The 11095-nt window shown below is 43.4% G+C and overlaps 1 protein-coding gene across 1 annotated transcript in view; it reads right to left on the reverse strand.

The window, feature by feature from the left end:
* pdzrn4 (PDZ domain containing ring finger 4) overlaps positions 1-8006 on the reverse strand; it is a 35216-nt gene extending 27210 nt beyond the window's left edge. Inside the window, exon 1 of the mRNA XM_023417892.2 lies at positions 7552-8006. Within this exon, the coding sequence (XP_023273660.1) occupies positions 7552-7620 (69 nt within the window). The 5' untranslated portion in view covers positions 7621-8006. The remainder of the gene's footprint in view (positions 1-7551) is intronic.
* Between the last annotated feature and the right edge of the window lie 3089 nt (positions 8007-11095).

Below are 11095 nucleotides of genomic sequence, written 5' to 3' on the forward strand. Positions count from 1 at the left end.
TACTATGCAGATGGTTTAGTGTTATTCTATCTGTAACTGGACTCGAAGCCAGGCTCTGAGTGGGCCTAATGACTCCTAAGCCCAAGTTGGTTAAGTGGGAATTCAACATCATCGCCCCGCTGTAACCTAATCTCCCTTTAGACCACCTGGACCCAGGATCCACCCTGTGCGTTCAAAACACACTTGGCAATGGCGCAGAAACAGTCCATTTGCATTTTTAAGCATTTAGCCAACAGCCTCCATCAAGACCTTTTTATATACAGCCTGTACTGCTCTGGCAATATGAGACCAATATGAGATATGTCAGACAAAAAATTCATCACTGAATTACAAGAGCTGTTTGAAAATAGTACTAACAAATAACCCCTGTCTCCCTCCAATGATTATCCATGATGAACAAATTCTTGGCAGAGAGAAAAAAGGATGGGGGGGGCAGAGGAGGTTTTCTTTTAGTAGTATAACTGACATTTGGTCTCAGATGAGAATTGCACCTTTGCTGCCAAAGAACTCATCCAAAGATCTGACTGAGAGAACTTTTATGCTAATGTGAAGGGAGTTGGAGGTTTTTTATATCTCAGAAGATATGTTTTAGCACCCCCCCCTCCCCAGCCGTAAATAACTGTGTGCATATCTTGTGTGCATTTTTGCAGCGCCATGTAGCAGCAATAGCCTGCAACATATACATAACAGCTCCAGATGGTTTGTCGTAACATCTGTCTTACCTGACAAAACATAACCTGCAGCGTGTGGCCATAAGGTGTATTATTGGGTTATTCTTGCACAAGGTTGGCTTCAAACCATATAACAGTCACCGGCTTGACAGCGCACACACTGGGACTAGACAAAATTAGTGTCTCTCTCTGCCACACATGAATGACAGACTGTCTCCGTGTCTTCCATCACTATCTTTTTAGTTCCAGGGTCCTTCCAACGCGGAGAGAAAATCTGTGGCACCTCTGGCGGCTTGGTTATGCCAAAGTGTATTAATGAGTGGGATACCCAGACAGTGACAAACAGGCAGCAAGACAGACAGGGGCAGTGGAGCGGAACGGACTTGAAACAGTGTCTGGCGACTGATAAGTGATGGTGGTAGGAGGAGGAGGAGGAGCAGGGGCGAGACTTTGTGTTTCAGAGAGGGCGAGGTTAAGAAGGGGGAAAAAAAAAAAAAGAATCAAGGGAAAATGTGGAAATTTAAAAAAGTGTTTTTGATGGCACACGACTCATTTCCTCTCGCTGCGGTTCTCTCCCCTCTTTCTTTAACTCACTGTACTGTCATTTCTTTCTTTCTCACACCTTATTTTTCCTTGCTTTTACCTTTCCATTTTACCTCAACCCCCACCTTTCTCTTTTTCTCTTCTTCTCCTGCCTGCTATCATCTTGGCCAGGCCACTTGGCTGATCGGTGAGTATGGTAATCAGCGAGAGGCTGATAACAACTGATAAGTCCTCTTGTCGGGTGCTAAGAGCTTGAATGACATTTTTACACAGTCGTAAAAATGGAAAAACACGCCGTAAAAGCTGATGAATGGATGGACCCTGTGTGATTTCCCCTCTCTGGGTGTTACATGAATGTACACAGTGTTTGCAAATAGGCATATCTACCTCTTAACATTGCCTTGTAGTTGCGTGTACATGCATCATGTGTGCATCCTTCGCCTTGTTTGGAGGGGAGACAGGAGGGTGGGGGTGAGGTGTGTCACAGAAAGGGCTTTCATCCTGGGCTTATCAGAGCCAAAGCAGGGGGAGATCGTTGGCTGCTGGAGCGAAACAGCGACTGTTGCTGCCCCCCCACCACAACCGTGCACACCGGACCTGTCTTCCCCTGTCTTTGTGATTCCCACCTTCACACACACACACACACACACACACACACCTACCTGCACACAAGCCAGAAAGTGTTGTGTATGTATCTTTGCTTACAACCAAGCAGACAGATACACAAAGAAAGACAGACATAGACATCAACTTACAGACTGACAAGCTTTCTGTCATCATCTATCACTCTCCGTGTCATTCCTTCCACTGCAGAGGAACACACACACACACACACACACACACACACACACACACAAACTAACACTAGGATGCTGTTTTCTGCATTAACCTGGCCTTAACCAAACGCTGAATAATCACCATTTCCTGTTTGCATTTTTTTTTTTTTGGCCGACGACTAGGAGACGTGCTACCCCACAGCGTCGGTGACGAGGCCATATGCACCTCTAAATCATGAGGCATTATCGCCATGCTGTGCTCCAACGAGCAACTATAACCATGATGGAAGACACCAGATGATCAGTGTTCAACAGCAGAGTTCATCTCCATAATGCTAGATTAACATTTTTAGAATGTTAATCATTACCTAAGTTAATTATTCAGCACCTCTAAGCACTGAATGTGTTGTCGGTTTATTATCTAGTGATCACTTAAACACTTTTTTTTTTTTTTGTGGAGGAAAAGAACCGTAGCTTTCACATTTTGGAATGAAAATTATAGTAAAAATGTGAGTTTTGATTAATTCACAATGTGATTAGCCACTCAGCAAGTGAGTGTGTCTGTGTGTGTTTGTGCATGAGAGAGAGATAGAGAGAGAGAGAGATAGAGAGATTTGTCAAGTGGAATTACACTGACAGGTGAAAAGGTCAAACTCACTGACCCACACGGACGGGCAAACAACTTCTTGGGCCGAAAAATGCAAAAAAAAAAAAAAAAGGAAAGGTCACTTCATTCAATACTTCCTGCAAAGCTCCAAATCCCATCACAGAGAAAGACACAAAGAAAAGAAAACGGTGAGTTCAGGAACCAGTGTTGCGCTTCTCTGATAAATGGACAGCTGATGAGTCGGGCGATATCACTTCCCTTCATCCCCTGCTGGTCATCTGCAGCACATTTTACAGCCCTAACACGTCATTCAGTGGAGAGATCTGGGAGCAGAAGATTATATTCATCATCATTCCCTGAACCTCTGACTTCTCTTTCATGCTCACTCATGGATCACAGGAATAATTTGCTGTTGTTGCATGATAACTCCAGCAAGGTGATTTTTCCATTTCCCTTTCATTTTCTGCTTCACACGTCTGTCCGCTGGTTGAGAAAAAGCCCCAGACCTCTGAGGCTGATGGAGCCGATAGCGCCGACATATTTCACATCCCTATCTGGAATGAAGTCATGGTGCAGGGTCTGTGGTGGCCATATGGAGGTGACGGCTGCGTGGGACTGACCACAGCTTCCCCTGCCCTGTGTGCCACTCTCTGGACACCATAGGTGGTAGCGAGAAGAAGGGGTGTCTGTCTAGCCCCTTCCATGCTGTTTAACAGGCTGGACATGTGGCACAGCATCTGTCTCCGGAGGACAGACCCACACCACGGATTGGCCTGGTTCACAACCGTACACACACACACACAGAAACACACATATGTACAAAGGAACAAAAGGTACAAATAAAGGATATGTTACTAATATTAAAAGGTAATATCACACTGACTGTACAAAAACAAGGTAGTAAATAATATAGACGTATCATATACTGCTTTCTTCCATTGTTAATCAGCCTGGACCAGTAACAATGAAAACTATTTCATTCATAGAGAACAAACACTGTTATTTAGCACTAAGCAAAAGAAGACAACACACTGGGTAAGTAAGTGGCTGTTACATAGGCTGCTGTTTCGTGTCTCTTCGTGTCATGCAGTAGTGCTGACTTCGAAACAGCCCAAAAGACAAAACACATGGGTCCTATGAGGCCCTGAAGGCCAGAGGCTGTGGGACAATTTAACACAGCCACAAGCAAAATATGGAATGGCAATTGCTACAATTGCTCTGGATGGAGCCCCGAGGTCATACACATGGGTGAGTGTTCAGAGATATATATACACACACACACACACACACACACACACGATCACAAATGAAACATTCAATGTAAATGGTCTGACGAGAGTCATAAATCTCCGAGTGGCCGCTGGGCAGCTGAGGTCAGGCAGCCAGCAGTCCTGTCAGAGCAGTGCAGCTGCGTGAACAGAGATAACCTCCGTGGTAGAGGTGACACCGGGACAGGTCTGCAGGCAGAAAACTGGAATTGGTCTGTGTTACTTTTTCAAAATGAAAGGTGCAGAACAGGTCTGGTCCCAACATAATATATCTATTTTCGGGGGGGAAATAGAATACCATGGAATTCCAAAGCAGAGGAAATCCATTTTGTAGATGGGTCATTGTTTCATCATCTTTAAAAAGAAAAATCACCCCCCCCCCAGGCCTGGATACAGCAGAAAGTTTCACAGTGAATTTAATCTGGTGATGTAGTGACTCCATGTAGGGCTAGTTGTTGTACCACTGTAGCTGTGAGCTAAGTGCTAACACACTAGTCAACTGGCGCTTGTCAGTCACAATGACTCCCTAGCTTCTTTCCATTTTCTCTGCCCTGAACCATTAGTGGACATCATTTCATTCAGTGATGAGTGTTATTGGAGAGGGACTGTCAGTTAGCTAGCTTGTTAGCTTGGATGGTAATGGGGCAATAAATTCAGTTTATTCCAGAGACATTTATACTATCTACTCCTATGGCATAACTACAGTAACCTGCAAGCCATCTCTTTGACAGTTGAGGTTGAGTAAAACTGGATGATGGAACACGGCTAATAAGCTGCAATAGCCTCTTCCATTTTGGGCTCTCTATTCCCCTAATAGACAAAGCTGTTGAGGTGGCTCAGGGTCAGCAGCACAAATTTAAAGTTCACCTAAGTTAAACTTCAAATGAAACAGCGTTTTTTTTTTTATTGGAATGAATAGATTTTGCAGTGAATTTTGCCATTTTGAATTCTGGTGTGATCAGGCCATAAAACAGAATATACAAGATTTTGGACAGTAAAGTATCAACAAATGCTGACCGCTGTCTCCCTAATGCGGATGTCAAAACATTGAGATTTGAACTCCTTCACAAGCTGGATGAGTCAACAGATTATTATTTTGATTATCAGAAAAAAAAAATTCAAACTGAAAGTCTGTCTGGCAACGGCACTCACCAGCCCACACACAGGAGTGAGAGACACGCAACTAAAATACAGCAGCAGAGCATCTAGGGACAAATGAGAGAGTGTCAGTTCTTCCTAAGCACCTTCTCTGCCCTGCGTTAACTATGGTACAGTATCAGCATCCTTTAGTTTTGCACTGGTATAATGAGAAGGTGGTGTCCTATTGTGCAGCTCTGTTGGAAGTACAACAGAACAAAAACACATTTAGAATCTGTAGTGTTGTGTGTGTTAGAAAAGGTGAGAGGAGGAACCCAATTCTAGGTTGACAGAGGTAAAGCAGGACTAATGAGGATTATAGAGAAGGAGAAAGTATGAAAAAAGGAAGGAAAAGAAATGAGTCTGGAATGATAAAAGGGGAAAGAGACAGAGGGATTGTTGAGGAGTCTCTCTGGATTTGCAGAATCCCCTCACCCTCTAGTTTTGGGACAAAGTCACACTGACACACTTACTGCCTGGTGAGCTCTCTCTTTCTCTCTCTCTCTCTCTCGCTCGCTCTCTTTCTCTCTTTCTTTTGCACGGGTAATGAGAGCTGTAGGTGTCCGCCGACTGTCACATACACACCGCCGAGCGTTTAATAGTAAGCGGGTGCTCACTCGCTCACACACTCGCACGCAGTATTCCTGGATGTATGCCAGAGTGCCAGGACACCTACAGTGAGATGCGGAAATAGGAGGAAACCATAAGGCTCTTTTTTGTTTTTTGTTATCAGCCAATTGATTTATGATACAATACATCTACTGCTCTGTCAGGCCAAATAAAAATAGCCTGAGCTTTAACCATAGATACTGTACTCATGCCTTTGTTTTTGGTCTGTATATTCAGTTCGCCTCAACAACACAAAAGGAGTATTGACCTCCTAGGGTTTCCTTTAATTGACATGGTTAATTTTCATGCACTCCACCCAGGCAGACAACACAGACATCCACTATCTCATTAGAGCATGGGGGCATTTAGTCTGAAAGCTTAATTAGCTTAAGACTGCAGCACAGTGGAAAAAAAAAAAAAAAACCTTCATAAAAGCAGCGTCTAGCAGCGATGGAAGGTTAGAGGAGTGATAATGTATTTCTCGCATTTTAGAGCCCGACAACAAAAACAAGCACTCATTGTCACCAACATTATTATCACCACCTCAAACAACCTGCAGCAGCCGTATTGTCATAAAACAAATCAAACCATTCTGTCTTTTAGCTTAATGGACACATAAAACTTTGTTCCTATCAGTGCTAGAAAGGTATATATTTCTGATTTGAAAAGACATTTTGAGCAATACTAAACTGACAAGAAGTATTCAGCAGTCCTGCTCAGTCTCATTACGCCGTATCCAGTTTCCCTGCCGTCTGTAACCATGTAGGATACTAAATGATGAATGAATCCTCGCTGCTGCTGCTGCTGGGCTGGCATTCGCCCGTACTGTACTCAAGCAGCAGAGAGAACCCAGGGCACGTGTTTCCAGCTCCACAAACAATAACCATAATCGCTGCTGTAAAAACAATGTCACTGCACTTTACACGCACATGTTCATCTTTCTTTAAATTTAAAGTTGACATAAACACCTGATAAAGCTGATAAAATGCCACAGGAAGTGGCCACAGAGAACAAAAACATCATTTTCTCCTGTTTCTAAAAGGGTGATACTTTGGAGATGGGTGTTTTTTTTTTCTCAGCAGATTCACACTTGTGAACACTTCCTATCTAATCTACACATTTCAGCCAAGCCCAGTACAAGATGACAAGTTATACATTTACAGTGTTTTACTGCTCACAATGACGGTATGATTATTTGTGGGGGCATTGTCAATCCACATATGTATCTATTACTGCACATATATTTTGGAAACTCTAAAAAGGGCCAAAGGTCAATGAACTCATGCAGCACATCAGCAGAGATGTAAACTTTCTATTAAAGCATTAAAATCCCAGAAGCAGAATAAGATCTTTACGTGACATTGGCAATATGAAAGCTGTCACATCAGGTCAAGGAGAAGAAAAAAACATCCACTTCTGACAAACAGAGGGGGGAAAAACAGCAGAACACATTTGCTGGTTGTTCTTTGAACTGTTTTTGCTTCTAGACAGTCACAGGCTGGGGAGATGTGATGAATTATTCCCCTGGAGCCAGCGCGGGAAGAAAAGCTGAACTTGTTCTCACATCTCCTGCTACTGAGGAGAAATAACTAGCTCCACTCACTTTGATGGAAAGGAATACGCACACACACACACACACACACGTGCGCACACACATAGGCTCTCTGTCTGGCTGCTTGGAAGTTACTCATTTTTCTACATTGCTCACATGTACCTCTCCCATTTTTTTCTGCTCGTTCCCCACTCAACCTGTCTGCTGTCTTACTCCTTCCTGCAGGTACTCTTGACTTTGCTCACCCTTGCCTTCCTTGCTCACTGTAGGGAAATCCACTTGTTTTCAGACACCAAATCACTCCTGCCATTATCACCATCATTCCCTCCGCTGTCATTAAGTTCATCACGGCGATGACCCCACCGAACCTCTTTCTGGTCTCACTTACCTGTGCAATCTCATACAGCAGTTTGTAGTGTTCCTCCCGTTTCTGCAAGGTGCACAAATTGCAGCCCATTCTAGTTGTCAGGGAAACAGTGCTGGGTGCCCGCTGGAGTGTGTGTGCTGTCTGCGGCGTGTGTGAGCTCCCCCTGGGGCGAAACACAGTCGGGCTCCTCTTCCTTGGCTCCCCCACACCTCTTTCTCATCCGTGTATCCTCAGAGATCCCCTCTGTCGCTCCGAGCACGCCACGCACACATGTGGTTCAGTTCACTGCGTTAGTGGAGGTTGTGGGTGTAGTTCCTTCAGTGTGTGTGTGTGTGTGTCTGTGTGTGTGTTAGTGAGGAGTGTGTCAGTGGTAAGATGAGTAGAAGCACCTGGATTCTCTTTCCCTCTTGCCTGTCACTCCTTCCCTTGATTCTCACTTGCATGCCTACATACACTCCACTCCACTGTCTTTTCTCCACCACCTCCCCTCTCTGTGTGAGCACACACTCCTACTCACACACACTTTTGGCTCATGAAGACACACCTCCTCCTGTGGCAGGCTGTCTACACATGCCTGCTCCTACTCCGGCTCATGAATAGACAGCATCCTCATTGGCTGTTTAAGGGAAGGGGCTGGGAGAGAAGGGAGGGGACTGCTCTTATCTCGGGCAGATTCAGTATCTGAACGTCAGTGTTGTTGCATGCAGGCAGAGTGAAGGACATGCTGCATGTGTTTTTGTGTGTGTGTGTGTGTGTGTGTGTGTGTGTGTGTGAGAGAGAGAGAGAGAGAGTCAGAGTGCACTAGTGGCTGCATCTGTATTTGTATGCTCAACATTGCATCTGTTTGTTGTCAGTGTGTACACATTCCACCAAAAAATCCCAAATCCCTACATTTCACTGCAAAAAAAAAAAAATCAATACAAAAATCTAACAGGAGTTAAAATGCCATCCACACAGTTAATCAAGTTACTGAAGGGGCTATTTGTCAGTGCACACATTTGACAACTGGATTTGGCATGGAAATCAATCTCATTTGGATTCAATCTGATAGCCTGTTGCCCTCAGTACAATGGTTGGAGGAGTGGAGTTTAGCGGCTGCCATAGATTTACAGTCAGAGAGTGATAGTCACCAAACAGATGCTTCCCTCTCTCTGCGAGCAGTTAGACAAGGGCACTGGGCATTGTCTGACTGGGCTGACACACAGGAAGAAACACAGACAAGTATTGATTGGCTTCAAATTAGCTTCCAGCCCAACTGGCCCCTCTCTGCGGGGGAGCGGGGCAGTGGGGGAGTGGAGGAAAGAGAGGGTGATGGAAAAAGGAGGAGAAAAGTAGATGGAAGACCCAGAGATGCCGCTAAGATAAATTGAAAAAGCAGCGATATTACAACCCTGTCACGCTAGGAATTATGCTAATTTGCCACAGCAAATATGTTTTGACAGAAACATAATGAAGTCCAGATTACATTTTTTATCAGCATAATGAGGAAAAGTTGTCAATGAACATTTTTATGGTTCTGTATCGGCACTAACAGAACTTGGTAAAGGTTAGGGAAAGATCAAGGTCTTGATTTCATATTTAAAAACAAAGAGACTCGACGAATGATAGGATGTTTTTACACAATTAACATTTAGATTCAAACTGAAATTAAAATTTTCCACACTTTTTGTGTGAGGAATTATAAACTGATACTGTAGCTAATCAGCATTTTCCATTTTTTTTTTACTCATACTTGAAGAACGCCTGACAGTTTATCCTTTTTTTCAACAGTCCGACAAATATTTATGTTGTACTGCTTTCTTAGAAAAACAGATTAATTCTGACTTTTATCAAGACTCTAATCAAAGTGATTTGTTCGCTCAATGTAACCACACACACAACTAACCACACAGTCTTCGGTGTCAAAGTCCTGTTCTCTGTACGTATGCCATCCGTCTTACCACCTCCATACAACTTGTGAACAGTACAGAAAGGTAGCAGTTATGTTTCCTCTTAATTAAATCGTAATTTCTATAAGACTGTATTAATGTACTTATACAGCATAAAGTGACATATAATGCTTTTCTCTTCTGGATATGCCTACAGACATCTTGTTTGTGTTGTCAGAGAAAAACACATCAAGATTATGCTGCCAGTAGGAGCATTGAAAAACGACATATGACATTGTCCTGGAGAAAACTGTTTGGAAGAACAGCCTTCAGCATAACAATATGCAGCATGGAAGTCACTCAGTGCTTAACTATGTATTGTATTGCATGTTTTATAAATGTTATGTTACTGCTTCCACTGTCGGTCTGGGTCATTCTTTTCTTTACAGAAGGGCAGCACAGTTCATACTGTAGCGCATTTTATTTTACAATGAAATGTGTCAGCGTGAAATCTGTCGTGGCAAACTGAGAACTCCCAGTCAGAAGGCAGATACACCCCGTGTTCATGACGAATAGCCGTCACTGCTAAGACTATGAGCAGAGAGCACAGATGCGTCATCCTCCTTATCACCAGTCATGCAGGTACAAGGACCACAGTGGTTCAGTCAAGGGCGTCGGAGCAGATCCAGATACAGCCCCCCAGATAACACTTAACCCTTTCTGCCCGAGCACTTTTGTCCCACTCTGATGAGGTCACCACTGTCTGCGATGACCTCTAAAGGTGACTTCTCGCGCTGACATCACATCAACTAATGAACTTTAGGGTTCTTCTCTTTCTTTAATCATTTTCTTGCTCTTCTTATTTTCCTTCTCCTCTTTCAGTGTCTCTCAACTCTCACTCAAGTGCTGATGTTTGCAGTCTGGGATTGAGTGTTGAGTTGAGTGCGGGATTAGCAATATTACCAGACTCTGGTTAAACTGTCACTGTGATCCTACATAAGCTCAGATTTGCTGACGGACACAAAAACACAGCTAAATGTGTGTGTCCACAACACACTTCAGTCACACACACATATACTTTACACTGTTCTGGAAAGCTTGAAATACCCACCGTATTCCTCCACTTTTCACTGAAAATAAAGTAAATCTGAGATGAATGGTGTCCTTACAGAAGGTGACATCATCATCATGTTCATTTATGGCCTATCACCATCCTTTTCATTGTTCATGTCACCCACTTTCCATCATCTCTACAATTTCTCTAACCTTCCATTTCATCATCCCGTATTATTGCCCTTATATGTGCATGAGACACTGGACAGATGTCTAGCTCATGTTCTCATATAAAATTGAAGAGTGTCATATAACTTTAAGAGAGGTGGGATTTTAAACCTAGAGATGAGAAATTATACAGGGAATATTGCAGATTTGCACAAACAAAACGTGCCTCTTCGTCTTTGATGTCTGAGAACTGCACTGGTAATACAGCAGCAGAATGGTGTCATACATGTAAGGTTGCATGTTCAATAAAGAGTAGTTAACTTTAGGGTGAGGCGGGCTGAGGTGGGTTCAAACAGCTGTACTGGTCATTTCATATTTTATGGTAAAATCCATCAGTGTGATCTGCCAGTCAGTCAAAGGTTAACCAAAAATAGCTTGCTGCAGGGGGAAAGTGTTGCACTTCAAAGGAAACCTGA

Source organism: Seriola lalandi, unplaced genomic scaffold, assembly GCF_002814215.2.
Source record: "Seriola lalandi dorsalis isolate HSWRI2012SDOR001 ecotype SW California unplaced genomic scaffold, Sedor1 jcf7180002054579, whole genome shotgun sequence".
NCBI classification, from domain to species: Eukaryota; Metazoa; Chordata; class Actinopteri; order Carangiformes; family Carangidae; genus Seriola; species Seriola lalandi.